Source organism: Heteronotia binoei, chromosome 15 (genome assembly GCF_032191835.1).
Source record: "Heteronotia binoei isolate CCM8104 ecotype False Entrance Well chromosome 15, APGP_CSIRO_Hbin_v1, whole genome shotgun sequence".
NCBI classification, from domain to species: Eukaryota; Metazoa; Chordata; class Lepidosauria; order Squamata; family Gekkonidae; genus Heteronotia; species Heteronotia binoei.
Window position 1 is genome coordinate 23,814,140 of NC_083237.1, and position 19,580 is coordinate 23,833,719.

Sequence of the window (19,580 nt, forward strand, 5' to 3'; positions counted from 1 at the left end):
CAATTAATTTTATTTTCTAAAAAAACAAAACCTTAAAACATGCCCAAAACATTAGCACTCATTAGTTTTAAAGGTGTTTTCTTTGTATTTCTCCCATGGGTTCCAGGGAACTAAAGGAAGCTCTGGCTCTTTCCTTCCTTCCCCAGGGGACCAGGAAGGAGAGGAGCCTCAGCCAATAGAATAGCTCCGTTGTGTGATTAAGAGCACCTCCTCTCTCCCCAAGGGAGAAGTCTCAGTCAATGGAGAAAATAGAAGTTTTGCTTTGTAGCTCCTGTGCAATTGAGGAAGCCTTGCAAAGCAAGCAGATGCAGAGGGAAGCAAGAGAGAGGGAGAAGGAAGCAGATGACAGCCAGTTGCTCGGGGGGCCAGATAGGGGCCGTTCGGGGGCCAGATTCGGCCTCTGGGCCGCATGTTTGACACCCCTGGTTTACAGGGTTATCATAAGGAAACAAAAATCACTGGAAAAGACAATAATGGTAGAAGTGGAAGGCAGCAGGAAAAGAGGAAGACCCAATGTGAGATGGACTGACTCAATCAAGGAAGCCATGGGCCTCAGTTTGCAAGATCAGAGCAAGGCTGTTAATGATAGGATATTTTGAAGGTCAACAACTCAATTTGAACACAACTTGATGGCACTTCACACACACACAGACACATGCACAGAGGGAGGACCTGGGACTCTGGCAAGGGAGGAAGTACCTGTCAGTGAACCTCACACCATTAGTGGATGGCAGCCACACAAACCTATACTAGATTTGATCTTCTGGTCACTCTGATGTGGCTTATTTATTTACATTTATACTCCACCTTTCTCCCTGGTCCCCATGCTGATGCAAAGCACTGTACATCCTTTTCCACACCTTCATTTTATCCTTACAGCCTCCCTGTGAGGTAGATGAGGGGTGGGAAAATAGCTCTGGAAAAGGGACCTGCCCCCTCCCAAAGGAGGGAAGGAGAGGCTGCCTGCCTGCTTGGGCAGGCCACCATGGACCCCCCCCCCCCATCTGCTACTGAAATGGCCTCACTGAGGTGGAGGTGAAGACCGCTGGCCCACCAGCAAAAATCTTTTTGGCCACAATGGTCAGTCCACCCTCCTGAGAGTGCATGACTAGCTCAAGGTCACCCACCAAACTTCTGGGGTAAAGAGGGAATTTCAAACTGGGTCTCCCAGATCCTAGTCCAACTCTCTAGCCATTAGTGCATTTATAAAATGCAGTTTTTTCAGCACCCATCTCAAAACTTAGGAAGATGTTTGTGTTTTTCCACTGCATTCTGCTCTTTGTATGAAGACATAAAAAGCCACCTTTTTCTGAGCCAGAACACTGATCTATCATGGTCAGCAATATCTGCTCTTGGGGGTTTCAGGTGGAGGTTGCTCATATCACCTCAGTGGCGGACTGACCAGGGCGTCAGCTTGTCCAATGGCAAGTGGGCCCCTGATGAAGTGCCCCCCCCTTAAACTTTAGAAAATACGTTAAAAATGACCTTTTAGTAGCTTGAAAATATAATAGACGTTCCAATATTATCACTGTAATGCAATTAAAAAACTAAGGTTGGCAGCCTGCAGGTGAGGCCTGGGGATCTCCTGCTTTTACAACTGATCTCCAGCTGGCAGAGATCAGCTCCCCTGGAGAAAATACAATTTGCATTTACATTTAGTATCTACTGTATACTGCCAGTAATATGTATGATATATGTACATATATGTACTATAATATGTATATTTATTTTGCAAAAGTTTTAATTGTACTTTTTTCCCACTTACATATTTTGAACATTTTATTTATTTCTTATAAAAATTAAAAGATAGCCTTATAGTTGTGGGTGGGCCCCCTATGTCTCCTGGCAACCAGTATTTTTAGACCCAGTCCACCATTGCTAGTATTATCATACTGCCAGATGCTCTGCCACTGAGACAGCCCTTGTTCTTGTTACCAAATGCTCTAGTTCTGCTTTTCTCAGACTCTGAAATGTGCATGGAATAATAATTTTTCCATTAGTTAATTTTTTTCAAAGCCATCCTTGAGTCAAAATCCATGCACATATATTAAAACATCACAGTGCTAAAAAGGAAAGAACATTAAAGGAAACATACAGTAATAAAAACATCAAGAAGCACAGACCAGAGCAACAAAGGATTGGGTGAAGAGAACAGACTTTGCCCAGTGCCTAAAGAATGATAACAAAGTGAACATACTATGGAAGGAAGTTTCATAGCTGGGCTGCTACCAATGGCCACACCTCCCTTGCTGAGATCAGAGATGGGCCTCAAATGACAATTTCAATAGCCAGACAGGCTCCCAGAGGAGAAGGCCAACCCTGCTGTTACCCTGGTTACCCTACAGTTACCATGAGGGTTTTAAAGGTCACCACCAGCCCTTTCAATTGAGTCCACTAGAAGCTCTCCATGCTTTGAACATATGAAGCTGCCTTATACTGAATCAGACCTTTCGTCCATCAAAGTCAGTTTTGTCTTCTCAGACTGGCAGTGGCTCTCCAGGGTCTCAAGCTGAGGTTTTTCACACCTATTTGCCTGGACCCTTTTTTGGAGATGCCAGGGATTGAACCTGGGACCTTCTGCTTACCGAGCAGATGCTCTACCACTGACCCACCGTCCCTCCCCTTTGTAACGGGGTGGGGGGGGATGGGGTCAGGGAATTCTGCCAGTGTCTCTGGTCTTTGGCTTTTTGCTACAAAGGTGAGTAAGAATATGTGCACCCAGTGGTGGACTGGGTCTAAAAATATTGGTTGCCAACAGTGTTCCCTCTAAGCTGAGTTAGTGTGAGCTGGCTCACAGATTTTTAGCCTCCAGCTCACACATTTTTGTCTTAGCTCAGGAAGGAGGACCCCAGAGCCAACTAATTTATGCAGTAGCTCCCAACTTTAATGCCAGTAGCTCACAAAGTAGAATTTTTGCTCACAAGACTCTGCAGCTTAGAAGGAACATTGGTTGCCAGGAGACATAGGGGGCCCACCCACAACTATAAGGCTATCATTTAATTTTTATAAGAAATAAATAAAATTTTCAAAAATACGTAAGTAGAAAAAAGGTACAATTAAAACTTTTGCAAAATAAATGTATATACATATTTTAGTAATTACAGTGTACATATATTGTACATATTACTGGCAGTATACAGTAGATACTAAATGTAAATGCAGATTGCATTTTCTCCAGGGGAGCTGATCTCTGCCAGCTGGAGATCAGCTGCAAAGCAGGAGATCCCCAGGCCCCACCTGGAGGCTGCCAGCCTAAATGCAACATACATTTTAGTTGCATTACAGTAATAATATTGGAATGTACATTATATTTTCAAGCTACTAAAAGGTCATTGGCATTTTTAACATATTGCCTAAAGTTTAAGTGGGGGGGGGCTACTTCATCAGAGGCTCACTTGCCATTGGGCAAGCTGACACCCTGGCCAGTCCGCCACTTTGTGCACCTGAGCCCTCCCTCCAAAGGTTATACCCTTGACAGTAATCTGTCTGCCACTGAAACAACAACAAAAAAATTGTAACTAGAGATGGAGTGTGGGATATTCTAGCAAACTCATGTTGGTCAGAGGGAAAGGGGGGGGGGATAAGAAAAGGGCCAAGAATGAAATATCATAATAGTAAAAGATTTTCTGTGCACATGTTATTATCACAAAGCTGTAAGGTGAGCTAGTATTATACTACCAGTTGTGGAACAGCTCTCTTGACAGTCTCCTGGTGAGCTTGTAGCCACTGACAGGGAAGAATAATGGAGTAACACAGAGGTGAAAAGAATGAACTGTAAACTGGATGAGCCTAGATAATTCTGTCCACCACTGTGCTTTATATGTGCACATCATTTACTGCCCACTCTGTCCAAGCAGGTAGCCTTAGCAGCCGCTGAGTACTGAAACTCCCCACCTGAAGAGACAGCATCTTCAGCACTGATCTCTAGATACCCTAGAAGTTTGTGCTTTTTGTTTCCCCAAGAGTTCTACAACACGAACCATGAACAATGTCTTGCAAGCTCAGGGACTCAGGAACATGGACACTGTTGCATGGTTTGGTGTTGCTCACCATGTTCGTTTTCTTGGAAATAGCCTAATGTTTGAAATTGCTGACACCATTCCTTACTTTTCCAGTAAAATGAACACAATGGACAAAGGGGACTTTAGTAAGTTGTTTGTTTTGTGATGTAAGAGCCCCATGGCGCAGAGTGGTAGAGCTGCAGTAATGCAGTCTGAACTCTCTGCTCGTGATCTGAGTTCGATCCCAGCGGAAGCTGGATTCAGGTAGCCGGCTTGAGGTTGACTCAGCCTTCCATCCTTCCAAGGTCAGTAAAATGAGTACCCAGCTTGCTGGGGGGAAAGCGTAGATGACTGGAGAAGGCAATGGCAAACCACCCCGTAAAAAGTCTGCCATGAAAACGTGAAAGCAACATCACCCCAGAGTTGAAAACGACTGATGCTTGCACAGGGGACTACCTTTAACATTTTTGTTGTTGTTGCTTTGTGACACTTGAGAAGCCCAAAATTTCAGGGACAGGAGTGGATTTTTGCTTTCATCAAGCAGTACGAGAGAACAGTCTCTTTCCTTAAAAATAAAACCTAGCCACCGCTCTTATCTCAAATCAGCCCCTTTCCTTTTCAGTTTCCTGTGAGTTTGAGAGTCCTGTTGGCAGCGATGGCTCTACCTTACTTGCCAGTAGCCTGGAAGTCATCTGACATTAACCCTTTCCTTAGCAGCCAAAACAGCTGAGTGAAATTCTAATGCCAAAATAATAAAAGGAAGCGCTTAAAATTAAAACCAGTGTCCAGAATGCTGGAGGGAAGAAGAAGAATTTTATATCCCACCCTCCACCCTGAATCTTAGCGTCTCAGAGCTGCTCACAATCTCCTTTACCTTCCTCCCCCACAACAGACACCCTGTGAGGTAGGTGGGGCTGAGAGAGCTTTCTCTGAAGCTGCCCTTTCAAGGACAACTCTGTGAGAGCTATGACTGACCCAAGCCCATTCCAGGTGTTGCAAGTGGAGGAGTGGGGAATCAAAGCCGGTTCTCCCAGATAAGAATCCACACAGTTAAGCACTACACCAAACTTGCTAGCCATCCGCAAGCCAGCCTCTCCATTTGTTTTTGTTTTTAAAATAATCTTTATTTTTAACATACACCAAACCAATATGACATGGAGCAATTATAAATTTCTTTAATGAGAAGTAAGTCCCTTTTTATTCAGTGTTGTTTACTCCCAGCAAAGTTCGTTTCTTTGTTTGTTTGAGGATTGCAGCCAATGTGTAGCTAGACATGGGCATCTATCTTGAGATGCCACTACAGTCCATCCCTGGTCTCTAGTGGTATCTCAAAAACTAATGTCTTTATTCTAGAATAAAATTCCATGGACTAGAGTCCACTTTGAGCGCACAAAAAGTTTATGCTAGAAGCAAAACTCAGGGCGCCATTAGGTCCCAGCCACAAGACTCCTGGTGGTTTCTTGCTGCAAATGACTCATGAAGCCGACCCTCTTTGCATCCTATGGAATTCAACCATTCTTTGAATTAATCTACTATACCTTAAGGCGGCACCACCTATCAAGCTTTCCCCTTCCGAGCACACAATAAAAACATTTTATGTTGAAAAGGAAGGAGCAAAGATCAGGAGAGCAGAGAGTATACATGGAACGTTCCCCAGTTAAAGTTCACAGGAATCAATAGCGCCAATAGCGTCCAGTGACAAACGACTGGCCCATTCCGGGAAAAAATAATAATTGTGAATTAATGGAAATACCTAAACGTTAATTCAGAAACAAGAAGAGGGCAGGACGAGAAAAAGTTCTTTAAAATTGTTTCTACAGCCTAAAACGAGGGGCATTTGTGGGCCAGGCATCCCACGTACGATCCCGAAGTTACTGAATGAATGTGTTACTTGAGTCACTTTAAAGGGCTTGGACGAGGCCACGACAGCTCCGGGGAGATCCGTTCCCTAACTGGGGAGGTCCAGACCCTCCGGAGATTGGCCTGCCCCCTTTGCCCGGCCCGGGAGCCCGACGAGGGCTTTTTAATTTGCAAGAAAAAGCCCAAGATTTGGAAGTCCGGGACTCGCCGAGCGGGCAGCCGCCGCCTTTCTGCCTCCTGGGCGCGCCCGCCGGGTCCCCGCCAAGCCCCCGCCGGCGCCGCCGGGCAAGGCGAGATCCTCGGCCTCCGTTTCCCCCGGGAGCCGAGGGCCTGGGCGGCGCGGCGGCGGAGCCAGGGGCCACTTTGTCTGGGTCAAGAAACACAAAGTGGCCGGCGGAGCAGCCATGTCTGGCGCGGGGAGAGCCGCGCGCGCAACGCACCAATCAGGGCGCAGCTCCGCCCCTATAAATAGCAGGCGGCCGCCGCGCTCCGGCTCAGACTTTACTTTCCGGCTCTGGGCGATTCTCGGAGAGGCACTTGCAGCTCCCTCCCAGCAGCAGCAGCCATGTCGGAGACGGCTCCCGAAGCGCCCGCACCCGCCGCCCCGGCCGCCAAGGCGCCGGCCAAGAAGAGCAAGAAGGCGGCGGCGGGGGGCGCCTCCAAGCCGCGCAAGGCCTCGGGCCCCAGCGTCACCGAGCTGCTGACCAAGGCGGTGGCCGCCTCCAAGGAGCGCAACGGCGTGTCCCTGGCCGCCCTCAAGAAGGTCCTGGCGGCCGCCGGCTACGACGTCGAGAAGAACAACAGCCGCATCAAGCTGGGCCTCAAGAGCCTCGTCAGCAAAGGCACCCTCGTCCAGACCAAAGGCACCGGCGCCTCCGGCTCCTTCAAGCTCAACAAGAAGCAGGCCGAGAGCAAGGACAAGGGCGCCAAGAAGAAGCCCGCCCTCAAGCCCAAGAAGCCCGCCGCCAAGAAGCCCGCCAGCGCCGCCAAGAAGCCCAAGAAGGCGGCTGCCGTCAAGAAGAGCCCCAAGAAACCCGCCAAGAAGCCCGCAGCCGCCAAGAAGGCCACCAAGAGCCCCAAGAAAGCCGCCAAGCCCAAGAAGGCTGCCAAGAGCCCGGCTAAGCCCAAGGCTGTCAAGGCGAAGGCAAAAGCCAAGCCTAAGACGCCCAAGGCCAAAGTGGCCAAGCCCAAGAAGGCGGCGCCCAAAAAGAAGTGAGGAGGGGAGAGCGCGCCAGACCTTTTTTAAATCCCAAAGGCTCTTTTCAGAGCCACCCACAATGTCCTCAAAAGAGCTGAGTCCCTCTCAAGGGTTTGTTGCCCTCCCCCCACCCCCAAACCTGCTCTCCACTGGTCAGAATATCACCAGGAGTTATTCAAACCAACTCTTTTGCTTGGGTGATTAAGCAACAGGGTCTTCCTGGGAGCCCAGTAAACTCACCCATTCTTGATACTATTAAGCTTGTTTTGCATAATAATAGACAGGACAGGCGGAGCCCATAAAGAAGCCTTTCCCCCTTTGGTGGAGTAGGCAGTGGCACCAGACTTGCCCATAAGGCCCTCAAAAGCAGTGGTGAGGGGCTAAAGTCGCACGTATGGGGAGAGGACCCCAATGCCTCTGCATCACAACCCTGGTGTTCCTCGGAGGTCTCCCATCCACTATTCAAGGGCCGGCCCTGCTCGGTTTCTGGCATCGGACTAGCCTGGGCTGTTCAGGCCAGGACAAAAGAGCTGTCGTCGCCCCCCCCCCCTTAAATATTTCAGTTATCCCTTTTAAGATGCCCTGGGAATATGCAGTTTCAACTAGGTAGTTCGCGTTGGTCTGAGCTTCGATTTCAGTAGCACATAAAGACCAAAATGGTTCCCAGGACTTTCAAAAATCAAAGCTCTTTCCAGCACACTTAGGAATGGACAGAATCCCTAGAGCCCTTCTATCCAGGCAAAATAGGAGGGAGGTTACTGCAAAGAGGATGTACAATACAAAGTGTAACCAGCTGGTTTAGAACAGAGGGAGAAATAGATTTTTTTTTAAAATTCTTTCGCGTTTTGTTGAACCTTTTAGCGCCGGGAGGAAAGGGAAGGGCAGAAGCCCCCCTCTCAAACTCTCCCAACCCCCTTTATAAAATCACAGTAAATCCCCTATGTGCACGTTCAAAAGCGTAGCCCAAGAGTTCACTGCAAGCAATTTGTGCATTACACAGTACAAGTACGGAAGCAAAAGCCCCAAACAGCCTTCCCTGGGAGGAAAATGGCGTGTTCCAGCACTTTCAAATGGCAATGTAGTGGCTCTTAAAAGAGCCTTTGGATGATGGAATGAACGCTACAAAAACTGCGAAGAGCGGCTTAAGCTCTCTCCCCGCGGATGCGCCTGGCCAGCTGGATGTCCTTGGGCATGATGGTGACCCGCTTGGCGTGGATGGCGCAGAGATTGGTATCTTCGAAGAGGCCGACCAAGTAAGCCTCGCTGGCCTCCTGGAGGGCCATGACCGCCGAGCTTTGGAAGCGCAGGTCGGTCTTGAAATCCTGGGCGATCTCGCGCACCAAGCGCTGGAAAGGCAGCTTGCGGATCAGCAGCTCCGTAGACTTCTGGTAACGGCGGATTTCTCGCAGGGCCACAGTGCCCGGGCGGTAGCGGTGTGGTTTTTTCACTCCGCCTGTGGCCGGAGCGCTCTTGCGAGCAGCCTTAGTAGCCAGCTGCTTTCGGGGCGCTTTTCCACCGGTGGATTTGCGAGCAGTCTGCTTTGTCCGGGCCATCGTCAAGCGAGAGCTACAAAACCCGCCGAGCCTTTTTCAAGCTATAAAAGAAATGGTGCAGAGAGCGCTGAAAGTTATTTATAATCCCGCTCCTCCTTCCCTGATTGGTTGAAATACCTTTCTTTAAAAATTCCCGGGCTCTATATCGATTGGAGAAACTGTGTTTCCCGCCTCCTGTCGTCAACGGTTTGTGTTAGCTCCCGACCAATGAAATGATTGCGCTGCACTCACTCGCTTTGAAACCATTTTTGTTTTGTTGCAAGTTTTAGTTTCCTACCGACAAAGGAGAACAGTTGCTTCATATTCACAGTTCATCTTGTAGGGAGAAGTCATGAAAAGAGTTATTTGTAGCACTGAAGTGCAACATGTTACCAATAGTGCTAGTGGGGAGAGTTTTCATAACGCAAGAGCGAAACCCTGTGTGTCTCATGCAAAGTTGCCTGGGAATGAATGTGAATTCACGGCAGACTATTGATGAGGCACTAGGATCTCGTTTATATGATAGCACATAATTATAATTTCATGTGGGTAGTCGTATTGGTCTTCACACCAAGATTCGAGTCCAGTAGTACTTTAAGGAGCAAAAAAATTCCCGGAATATGCACTTTCTAGAGTCAAAGCTCACTTCCTTAGAGTAATTGCTCTTATTCAGCTTCAGCCATTATGTTAAAACCAGGATTTTGAACTAAGGACTGCCTGTTAAAACGTGAGGGGGGCGGGTTTCAGAGACGACATTAGGGTCTGGGTAAAAGTCGGATCTACACGGATCTTCATGAATTCATATGATTTTTACATTGAAATGAAATCAAACCACTTTAATTCTATAGATCCTGTCTTAGACTATAGGCAGGACCACAAAAATCATGCCTCCAAGAATTCGTGGCGCCTCAGCAGTGCAAAAACTGGGTTCCAAAGCACGGATCCTCATGAATTCATATGATTTTTATGGTGAAATGAAATCAAACTATCATGTTGTAGATCCTCTCTTAGGCTATAGGCAGCACCAGAAAAATCATGCCTCCACGAATTTGTGGCACCACAGCACTGAAAAAAAAAAACATGTTTCCAAACCACGGATCCTCATGATTTTTGCTTTGGGCCATCCCAAGATAACCAGCCAATCACATATCATGTCCATGGGCAGATGCTGCACCTCAGATGTGGCCCAAAGCAAAAAAACCCGTGCTTTGGAACCCAGTTTTTGCATTGCTGAGGCGCCACGAATTCATGGAGGCATGATTTTTGTGGTCCTGCCTATAGTCTAAGACAGGATCTATAGAATTAAAGTGGTTTGATTTCATTTCAATGTAAAAATCATATGAATTCATGAAGATCCGTGTAGATCCGACTTTTACCCTTTTCTTGAAAGGATGGTATTCTGGAGACACTGAATAAACCACAGTCCCCACCCCAGTGGATTGTAAAATTTTGTGAGGAACTGTACGTACACACGAAAGGTCCCATCTTAAAACTTTGTTGATCTTAAAAGTGCCACAAGTCTCAAAAATTTGTCCTGTAAACTTCTGAATGTATAATTTAAGATCGGAGTGGGAGGTGTTGTTCCTTCACAGTAAGTCCTTTTTAGAAATGCTAAAGCAGTTGAGATGCATCTTTTAGACTAGATACTGTAAATTATTATTTTTTATTTTTAAAAAATCGCCCTCCCACTAAAAAGAAAGATCCTTTGACAGAAGGTGCATATTTTCGTGCCTACGAAAAATATCCTCAATTGAGGTTTCGTAAAGAAGGAAGGAGTCAAGACAGAAATAAATTTCCGGCGGGTAAGGAGGCGAGGTCTTGTAGCGAATAAGATGACGCAAAGGGGCGGAGGGGAAATCAGTAACTGCCCCTTCATGTTTTCACTCAGGTCCGACTCAGCGCTATAAAAGCAGGCCGGGCAGCTGTGTCGTTTAAACGTGTTTTGTCTTTTTGTGTGGTTAGAGCTTAAGATAGTGTTTCAGCTATGTCTGGTCGCGGAAAAGGAGGCAAAGGACTCGGGAAGGGAGGCGCTAAGAGGCACCGAAAAGTCCTTCGTGATAATATCCAAGGTATTACTAAGCCAGCTATCCGGCGCTTGGCTCGTCGTGGTGGAGTGAAGCGTATTTCTGGCTTGATTTACGAAGAGACTCGTGGAGTGCTGAAAGTGTTCCTGGAGAACGTCATTCGTGATGCTGTCACCTACACGGAGCACGCTAAGAGGAAGACTGTGACCGCCATGGATGTTGTCTATGCTTTGAAACGCCAGGGCCGTACCCTCTACGGTTTCGGTGGTTAAATTTCTCATACCTGCTTTTTACAAAAACACAAAGGCTCTTTTCAGAGCCGCCCATATCTTCCAAAAAGGAGCTGATTATATTGCTTATCCTGTGTTAAGGTTTTATGTGTTGTCTTTTTCTGTTTCTAAGAAATCCATGCTTTGCTTAGATAAAGGGTCACATCAGTAACTGTTAAAGGAAGTGTAGCGCTTGGTTGTCGTTAGTTCTAATAGCGTCGGAAGTAGCTACATAATTTTTGTATCGGTCGTAACTTCCGAATAGCTGCTACTTTGTGCTGTATCAGATCGGTCTTGCCCCATATGTGACTTTTCTGTTCATCGTAACCAGATTAGAAAAAAAATGTAAAAAGCGCCTAGTGGAGTGGTAACAATTTGCTATTTCCCCAAGTAATTCTCTGTAATGATAGTTTCTTGCTTTGATGCTAAAGCTTTCATTTTTTTTTTTTTGCAACAAGGTGTGTTTTTAACCTTCCTTCCCCCACCCCCGGGTTCTCAAGGGTTTTTTTTAACCGTCTCTTCTCCCTCTCCCCACTCGTTTTCAAGTCTTACTCGAAGCTGGGTTCACTTCATCCCACGGTGGGGGTGGGGAGAAAATGTGATCTGAGCCGTGAACAAAGAAAGCAGAAGCGGTATAGAGAAAAAAAAGTCTTCTAATTTCTGCCCAATGACAACGCAGCGCGGGGAGTTTAAATGTTCTATATTCCCTACGTCACAACATTTAGAGTAATCAGGATGATTTCCCTTGAAAATTTGTTTCGTATCGGTTATGCAGAGATTTTCTCGGACTGAATGAAAGACACATCTATCTTCTGGGTAGCAATGATACTAATTTTAAAACTGAGCCGCCCCCCCCCCCCCTTTTAAAAGCAATCTTTAATAGGGCTCACTCCGGGAAAGATATTCAGTCATGAAACTGATACAGACCTACCAAAATCGCAGCAGTATTTCTTGGACAGAGCAGAGAAAAGGTATATTTAGTAACTGCCTTAAAGAAGTTAGGTTGCAGTTTTATGCACTCTGACCGGGCAGTTTTGTTAGAACTTTAAAAAGGTAGTCTCGGTGCAAACACCAGTCGTTTCAGACAGTCTGCCATGAAAACGTGTTGCATCACGTTTTCACGGCATCCTTTTTTAATGATTTTTTTTTCCCTGGAAATTTTACATCTCTAGTCTGGGGCCGGCCCAGATCACAAGCTTTGACTTTGAAGGAAAAGGAAGGAAAGGTCCCTTGTGCAAACAGCAGTCGTTTCCGACTCTGGCACGACGTTGCTTTCACAACGTTTTCACGGCAGACTTTTTAGGGGGTGGTTTGCCATTGCCTTCCCCAGTCATCTACACTTTCCCCCCAGCAAGCTGGGTACTCATTTCACCTTGTTGGAACATACTTCGAGGCAAACATGGATAACACCACCCTGCACTACAAGGCATTCATACAGATTTTCTGCCATGTGATGTGAAATAAAACGAGTCTAGTGACACCAAATATATTTGTAAAAAAACTTCTAAGAAGTCAGATGCATCCGTTGAAGTAACTGAGTCACGAGAAGTTATGATGAAATAAGTGGCTAGTCTCTAAAACGTGCACTGCACTCCTTGTATCTCTGCCGCAGCAGAACTAGGCTGCGCGCCTGAAGTCTTCCTTCTGAATAAACAAGCATAAAATTGTCATGCAATCCTATGCATGCCCAGAAAGGAGTAAGCCTCCTTGTTTTGTTATTGCTCACTTGCAAGCCATTCCCCATTATACGTGGGTTTCTCGATTAATCAAGACATATAAATCACGACTCAAATTTTGTGTGTCTTTTGACGACGTTATACTGATTTCTTATTGGTTAATTTAAAAGTCCAATCCTGCTGATTCATTGGTTAGACCTCCCAAGCGGACAGAAATGTTACCGACCCTTTGTTATCGCTGAAGTTTTCACTCTGGTCGGATTCTATACTATATAAACACCAGTCTTTTGCTGTTTGTTATGTCATACATCGCTTACAGGTAGCTTTGCTTAACTTAGCAGGAGAAGATGTCAGGTCGTGGAAAAGGTGGCAAAGGCTTGGGGAAAGGGGGAGCCAAGAGGCACCGGAAAGTTCTCCGAGATAACATTCAGGGCATTACTAAACCTGCCATTCGCCGTCTGGCTCGTCGTGGAGGAGTGAAGCGTATTTCCGGATTGATCTATGAGGAAACACGCGGCGTGTTGAAAGTGTTCTTGGAGAATGTTATCAGAGATGCTGTGACCTATACCGAGCACGCTAAGAGGAAAACTGTGACTGCTATGGATGTAGTTTATGCTCTGAAGCGGCAGGGTCGCACCCTGTACGGCTTTGGAGGCTAAAGGGTTAGTCTTAAATTCACACCTAAAAACTTTCAAAGGCCCTTTTCAGGGCCGCCTACTTGTACGTGGAAAGAGCTGTTTTCTTTTTTTTTTGCAGAAGGACCATTTGCAAATCAGGGTTCTATGCCACCGTGATAGATCAGGGATCACAAATTTCCAGTATTAAAAATGAATTGCTGATTGATAGAGTAAATTTGGAAAATAGTTTATGATTAATTTTATCAAAACGTGCAGCTTTTTTTTGAAGCTTTAAGGGGGGGTTAATTGTAAAATACTTACGGTTTTTATGTTTCTCTTTTAGGAACTGAAAGTGATAATCTAATTTTCCATTGTAGTGGAGTATTTGTTTTTAAAGCATTTAGGGGAGTGCTGTTTGTTTTGCTTTAGTAGACTTAAAAAAACCCCCAAAATGCCATTTATTTATATACAATCTTTCAGCTAGAAGTTCTTAAGGTGGTTATTAGTAAGCAAAAATTTCAGTTGAAAGCGCTACATTACATTAATATGTCAATAACAATTAGCATTCTGCTAGTGCTATTCAAATAATACTCACTGTCCATCTAGCACAAAAGCCTGGAAAACAACCTTCAAAAACACATGGAAGAGTTTTGCCAAGTCCTTCCTTACAGTTAGAGAGCCCAGTGGCGCAGTGTTAAAGCTGCAGTACTGCAGTCCTAAACTCTGCTCACGAGTCATGACCTGAGTTTGATCCCAGCGGAAGCTGGGTTTTCTGGTAGCCGGCTCGAGGTTGACTCAGCCTTCCATCCTTCCAAGTTAGGTAAAATGAGTACCCTGTTTGCTGGGGGGAAAGTGTAGATGACTGGGGAAGGCAATGGCAAACCACCCCATAAAAAGTCTGCCGTGAAAACGTGAGAGCAACTTCACCCCAGAGTCAGAAACGACTGGTGCTTGCACAGGGGAACTTTCCTTTTCTTCCTTACAGTTCCCAGGGGAGGGAGTTACAAAGGGGGCAGCAGCCCCCAAAGCTGGTTCCTGGAAGAAGCCCCTGTGGCGTGATCTCAAGCCTCTGGTTAGTTCATATGGATAGAAGTGCCCCAGGAGGCTGGATCTTGCAATCTGCAGATGCAAGGATCACAGATGTTTCCCACAACCCCCACTAGTCCTTTGTGGCCTCAGGGAAAGCTCATTCCTGAGACTGCAAAACCAGCATAGTCTGGCTAGAAAGGTGCAATGCAGAGAAAGGGGCAGAAGGGAAGACTAACTCTGTTCACTGCATATATATAAAGGGAAATCTTATACCAGGGGCAGCAAAACTTGCTTAAGGTAAGAGCTACATAGAATGTTTGAGAGCTGGGAAGGAAGGAAGGAAGGAAGGAAGGAAGGAAGGAAGGAAGGAAGGAAGGAAGGAAGGAAGGAAGGAAGGAAGGAAGGAAGGAAGGAAGGAAGGAAGATATATGGGGGAAGGGGAGATGGAAAGAAATCAACTTTAACTTTAAATGCATTCTCCAAGCTGTCTCGTCTTGGAGAAGTAATTTAAAGAGAGAATGCCTTCTCCAAGCCAACCAATGGAGTGGAGAGGGGGCTTCAAGAGTCACAATATGTGTGAAAGAGCCACATGTGGCTCCTGAGCCACAGTTTGGCCACCCCTGGTTTAGCATTAGGCTGATATGCTGCTTCACTTCTGGTGGAAAACTGGAAGTGACATTTTATTGGGAGTGACATCATTTCTGGTTTTGTGCTGGACATGATCTGGGGCATTGATGCAATGTTAAAAAACTTGCCCCCCCCCAAAAAAAAAAGAAGAAAGAAATATTCTGCCCACAACCCTAATAGGATTGTGTAGATGCCTCCTCCCCAAAAGAAACAGTATAGTTGTTAGGTGAAGCAGAGAGTGAATTTCCATGTGGAAGTATCTGCATCCTGCATTTGAGTAGAAGAGTACTTCCATGTTAAAGAGCAGTCTAGTTTTCTCAGATGGTTTCTCAAAAGGAACAGAGGATGAGGGACTCTCTCTCTCTCCCTCTAAAAAAATAAATCAATCCCATGCCTTAAATACTAACACATCTACTATGGCATAGGTTATTTTGTGTTCAGATCTCAAGCTAAGGTTTTTTCCACCCACCCACAAACATCCCAGGACATAGGTATGTTGCCCCATTACATTGCAGCTAAATGAACAAATTTTGGACCAACACAGCTGCCTACCTGGATCCATTGCAACTAAATGCTTCCTGCACCAGAAGTGAATTTAACAAATAAAAACTTTTGCCACAATGAAACCTCACATCTTTAAAGTGCTACAGTGCTCTCGGTTATTTTAGTTTCAGTAGATTACTGCCCTCTGGACGGCATCAGTCCGTCTCGCTTGTGGGTTTCTCTGGGATGTATCTTGGAGTAGGGATGCTTGGTCAAAATGGGGAGGGGGGGGAAGACTACCCCGGTTCTCTCTCCTTTAATCGCATCGCATGTTGAATGTTGCAAGGCTTTTTTTTTCCATCAAAGGTACAGAAACTCTCTACTCCTTGCAGCTGCACAGCAATAGGGGGGAGGGGTAACGAAGCATATTTTCAGGGATAGGGTCCTGTGCGCGCTGAAGCCCTGCCTGAACCCCGTGGGACTTACTTCCGAGTAAGCACATGCAAAGGATCGGGCTGCGTGGCTGCTAGAAAGAAGAGCTCTCCCCCCGCCTCGTCGTATAATGCCTTTTAAAATAACCGAAGGAGAAAGATCCTGGTGGGTGTAGCGGTGTTGGTCTGAAACAGCAGAACAAAATTTGAGTCCAGTGGCAACTTTTAAGACCAACAAAGTCGTATTCTGGCTATAAGGTTTCGTGTGAACTTAAAGGTTCCAGTGGAGTGAAACTTTATTCAAAGGAGAGAAAGAGAAGGAAAGAGAGTCGTGGGAGGGGTTAAAGATAGGAAGAGAGAGAACAAAGACTGTAGGGCGGGGAAGAAAAAGGAGACACCAATCAGAAAGATTTTACATCATCGGCCCAATCAATGCAGAGCCCGGGAAATTCAAATATTGTAAACGGTCGCCTCGCTACTCTTAGCCAATGGGACGAGGGGAAGCTAGCTATAAAGAGCCCGCGGAGCAGCTCTACGATTCATTGCTTAACAGAGGATAGCAGAAGGGTTTTGGAAATTGATCCAGGTTAGCTGAAGAATGGCAAGAACGAAGCAGACTGCTCGTAAGTCTACTGGTGGGAAAGCGCCCCGGAAGCAGCTGGCTACCAAAGCTGCGCGCAAAAGCGCACCAGCAACCGGCGGCGTGAAGAAACCACATCGTTACCGCCCCGGGACTGTGGCTCTGCGAGAGATTCGGCGCTACCAGAAGTCTACAGAGCTGCTGATTCGCAAGCTGCCTTTCCAGCGGTTGGTGCGCGAGATCGCCCAGGATTTCAAGACCGATCTGCGTTTCCAGAGTTCTGCAGTCATGGCCTTGCAAGAGGCCAGCGAAGCCTACCTGGTCGGACTCTTTGAGGACACCAATCTCTGCGCCATCCACGCCAAGCGAGTCACCATCATGCCCAAGGACATCCAGCTGGCCCGGCGTATCCGGGGAGAGAGAGCTTAAAATCCCACTGAAATCTAACGACCCAAAGGCTCTTTTAAGAGCCACCATATTTTCACTTTAAAGAGCTCGATTTTGCTATTTTTCCACATCACTTTCCCCTACTGGCCGCGATTTTTCTCTTAAGTAGGTAGGCTCTGCAACTCGCTTCAAACATTCTCAAGCAATGTAAAACTACCTCGCTTTTCACTTTAAATGCCTGTGCTAGTTAAGTGCTATAGTAGTAAAGAAAACGGAAGGCAAGGCAAGTAACTTACATTTGAGCATGGAGCTCTGTTTTGGTGAAAGTAACAACGTACTAAGCTAATGTAGCCCCTGGGTTGTGAGTGCTTTCCTTAAAGGTTATATCCAAGTGGGCAGGCGTGTTTGTCTGAAGGAATAGAACAAAGCAGTAGTCAAGAATCACCTTTAAGACCAACTCAGTTTTATTCAGGATTTAAGCTTTAGTGTGCTCTAAGCAGACTTCAGGAAAGCTCACATTCTGAATAAAACTGAGTTGGTCTTAAAGGTGCTGCTTGACTACTTTGTTCTATTACTTAAAGGTATGTTCTCCCTCTGATAAATAGTATATGGTGGGAAGTGCTGTGATTATGGAGGGCTTGGCTTTAAGGGAAGGCAACAGCGGTGGTCAGCCATTGCCTACCTCTGCCCTGGATTTCCTCGCTGATCTCATGCCCAACTTCTAGCTCCCACATTGCTAACCCTGCTTAACTCCAGAGATCGGGGCTTCTCCAGCTAGGGGAGGAACAAGCAGAGTGGTAGATTAAGTTAAGGGTTCTGCACGAATCTGTCTCTGGTCATGTTGCTGCACAGAAACTTCTTTGGGTGAACGTATACCTGCCTGGCTCAATAGTGTACAAAACACATTATTAAGAAGCACTAGAGGGAGCTAGACAAGCCCCGTGGCGCAGAGTGGTAAAGCTGCAGTCCTAAATTCTGCTCATGATCTGAGTTCAATCCCGGCGGGTTCTCAGGTAGTCGGCTCGAGGTTAACTCGGCCTTCCAAGGTCGGTAAAACGAGTACCCAGCTTGCTGGGGGGAAAGTGTAGATGTCTGGGGAAGGCAATGGCAAAACCACCCCTTAAAAGTCTGCCGTTGAAACGTGAAAGCAACGACACCCGAGTCGGAAACCACTGGTGCTTGCACAGGGGGACTACCCTTTACCTTTTTTAGAGAGCTAATGGGACATGTTCCTGGGCTCCGAGGAAGAGGGATTTGAGGGTGGAAGGGAGTCGCATTTGTTTAAAGAAGGAAAATTGCTTTTAAGTAATTCTGAGCAGTAAAAAGCAAACAGGAGGGGGCAAAAGAATCAGGGAAGGGATTCAGCTCTTTTGAGGACATTGTGGGTGGCTCTGAAAAGAGCCTTTGGGATAAGAAACAAGTCTGGCGTCTTCTCCCCTCCGCACGAGGAAAGATGCTCACTTCTTTTTGGGCGCCGCCTTCTTGGGCTTGGCCACTTTGGCCTTGGGCGTCTTAGGCTTGGCTTTTGCCTTCGCCTTGACAGCCTTGGGCTTAGCCGGGCTCTTGGCAGCCTTCTTGGGCTTGGCGGCTTTCTTGGGGCTCTTGGTGGCCTTCTTGGCGGCTGCGGGCTTCTTGGCGGGTTTCTTGGGGCTCTTCTTGACGGCAGCCGCCTTCTTGGGCTTCTTGGCGGCGCTGGCGGGCTTCTTGGCGGCGGGCTTCTTGGGCTTGAGGGCGGGCTTCTTCTTGGCGCCCTTGTCCTTGCTCTCGGCCTGCTTCTTGTTGAGCTTGAAGGAGCCGGAGGCGCCGGTGCCTTTGGTCTGGACGAGGGTGCCTTTGCTGACGAGGCTCTTGAGGCCCAGCTTGATGCGGCTGTTGTTCTTCTCGACGTCGTAGCCGGCGGCCGCCAGGACCTTCTTGAGGGCGGCCAGGGACACGCCGTTGCGCTCCTTGGAGGCGGCCACCGCCTTGGTCAGCAGCTCGGTGACGCTGGGGCCCGAGGCCTTGCGCGGCTTGGAGGCGCCCCCCGCCGCCGCCTTCTTGCTCTTCTTGGCCGGCGCCTTGGCGGCCGGGGCGGCGGGTGCGGGCGCTTCGGGAGCCGTCTCCGACATGGCTGCTGCTGCTGGGAGGGAGCTGCAAGTGCCTCTCCGAGAATCGCCCAGAGCCGGAAAGTAAAGTCTGAGCCGGAGCGCGGCGGCCGCCTGCTATTTATAGGGGCGGAGCTGCGCCCTGATTGGTGCGTTGCGCGCGCGGCTCTCCCCGCGCCAGACATGGCTGCTCCGCCGGCCACTTTGTGTTTCTTGACCCAGACAAAGTGGCCCCTGGCTCCGCCGCCGCGCCGCCCAGGCCCTCGGCTCCCGGGGGAAACGGAGGCCGAGGATCTCGCCTTGCCCGGCGGCGCCGGCGGGGGCTTGGCGGGGACCCGGCGGGCGCGCCCAGGAGGCAGAAAGGCGGCGGCTGCCCGCTCGGCGAGTCCCGGACTTCCAAATCTTGGGCTTTTTCTTGCAAATTAAAAAGCCCTCGTCGGGCTCCCGGGCCGGGCAAAGGGGGCAGGCCAATCTCCGGAGGGTCTGGACCTCCCCAGTTAGGGAACGGATCTCCCCGGAGCTGTCGTGGCCTCGTCCAAGCCCTTTAAAGTGACTCAAGTAACACATTCATTCAGTAACTTCGGGATAGTACGTGGGATGCCTGGCCCACAAATGCCCCTCGTTTTAGGCTGTAGATTTTAAAATATACTTCTATTTTTGGTCTCTTTTGTGCGCTGATGGGCGAAGATGAAGTTTGTACCGCTAGATTCTTAAGTCTGCTCTAATTTTTAAAAAGATAGCCCAACGCTTGTGCAGCAAGGGATATGCATTGAAATGGCTGC

At 47.6% G+C, this 19,580-nt stretch overlaps 6 protein-coding genes across 6 annotated transcripts; 4 read left to right on the top strand and 2 right to left on the bottom strand.

Moving 5' to 3' along the window:
- Positions 1-6,360: 6,360 nt before the first annotated feature.
- Positions 6,361-7,133, top strand: LOC132583910 (histone H1-like). The gene has a single exon (XM_060255655.1). It carries the CDS (start codon positions 6,427-6,429, stop codon positions 7,075-7,077), a length of 651 nt encoding a protein of 216 aa, XP_060111638.1. The 5' UTR covers positions 6,361-6,426; the 3' UTR covers positions 7,078-7,133.
- A 1,005-nt stretch (positions 7,134-8,138) lies between these two features.
- Positions 8,139-8,663, bottom strand: LOC132584119 (histone H3). The gene has a single exon (XM_060255921.1). It carries the CDS (start codon positions 8,610-8,612, stop codon positions 8,202-8,204), a length of 411 nt encoding a protein of 136 aa, XP_060111904.1. The 5' UTR covers positions 8,613-8,663; the 3' UTR covers positions 8,139-8,201.
- A 1,816-nt stretch (positions 8,664-10,479) lies between these two features.
- Positions 10,480-10,939, top strand: LOC132584150 (histone H4). Its single transcript, XM_060255953.1, has one exon. The coding sequence runs from the start codon at positions 10,576-10,578 to the stop codon at positions 10,885-10,887; it is 312 nt and encodes a 103-aa protein (XP_060111936.1). The 5' UTR covers positions 10,480-10,575; the 3' UTR covers positions 10,888-10,939.
- A 1,926-nt stretch (positions 10,940-12,865) lies between these two features.
- On the top strand, positions 12,866-13,275 carry LOC132584489 (histone H4). Its single transcript, XM_060256380.1, has one exon. The coding sequence runs from the start codon at positions 12,908-12,910 to the stop codon at positions 13,217-13,219; it is 312 nt and encodes a 103-aa protein (XP_060112363.1). The 5' UTR covers positions 12,866-12,907; the 3' UTR covers positions 13,220-13,275.
- A 2,958-nt stretch (positions 13,276-16,233) lies between these two features.
- Positions 16,234-16,801, top strand: LOC132584488 (histone H3). The gene has a single exon (XM_060256379.1). The coding sequence runs from the start codon at positions 16,346-16,348 to the stop codon at positions 16,754-16,756; it is 411 nt and encodes a 136-aa protein (XP_060112362.1). The 5' UTR covers positions 16,234-16,345; the 3' UTR covers positions 16,757-16,801.
- Positions 16,802-18,098: 1,297 nt separating this feature from the next.
- Positions 18,099-18,890, bottom strand: LOC132584430 (histone H1-like). Its single transcript, XM_060256306.1, has one exon. The coding sequence runs from the start codon at positions 18,820-18,822 to the stop codon at positions 18,172-18,174; it is 651 nt and encodes a 216-aa protein (XP_060112289.1). The 5' UTR covers positions 18,823-18,890; the 3' UTR covers positions 18,099-18,171.
- Positions 18,891-19,580: the final 690 nt, after the last annotated feature.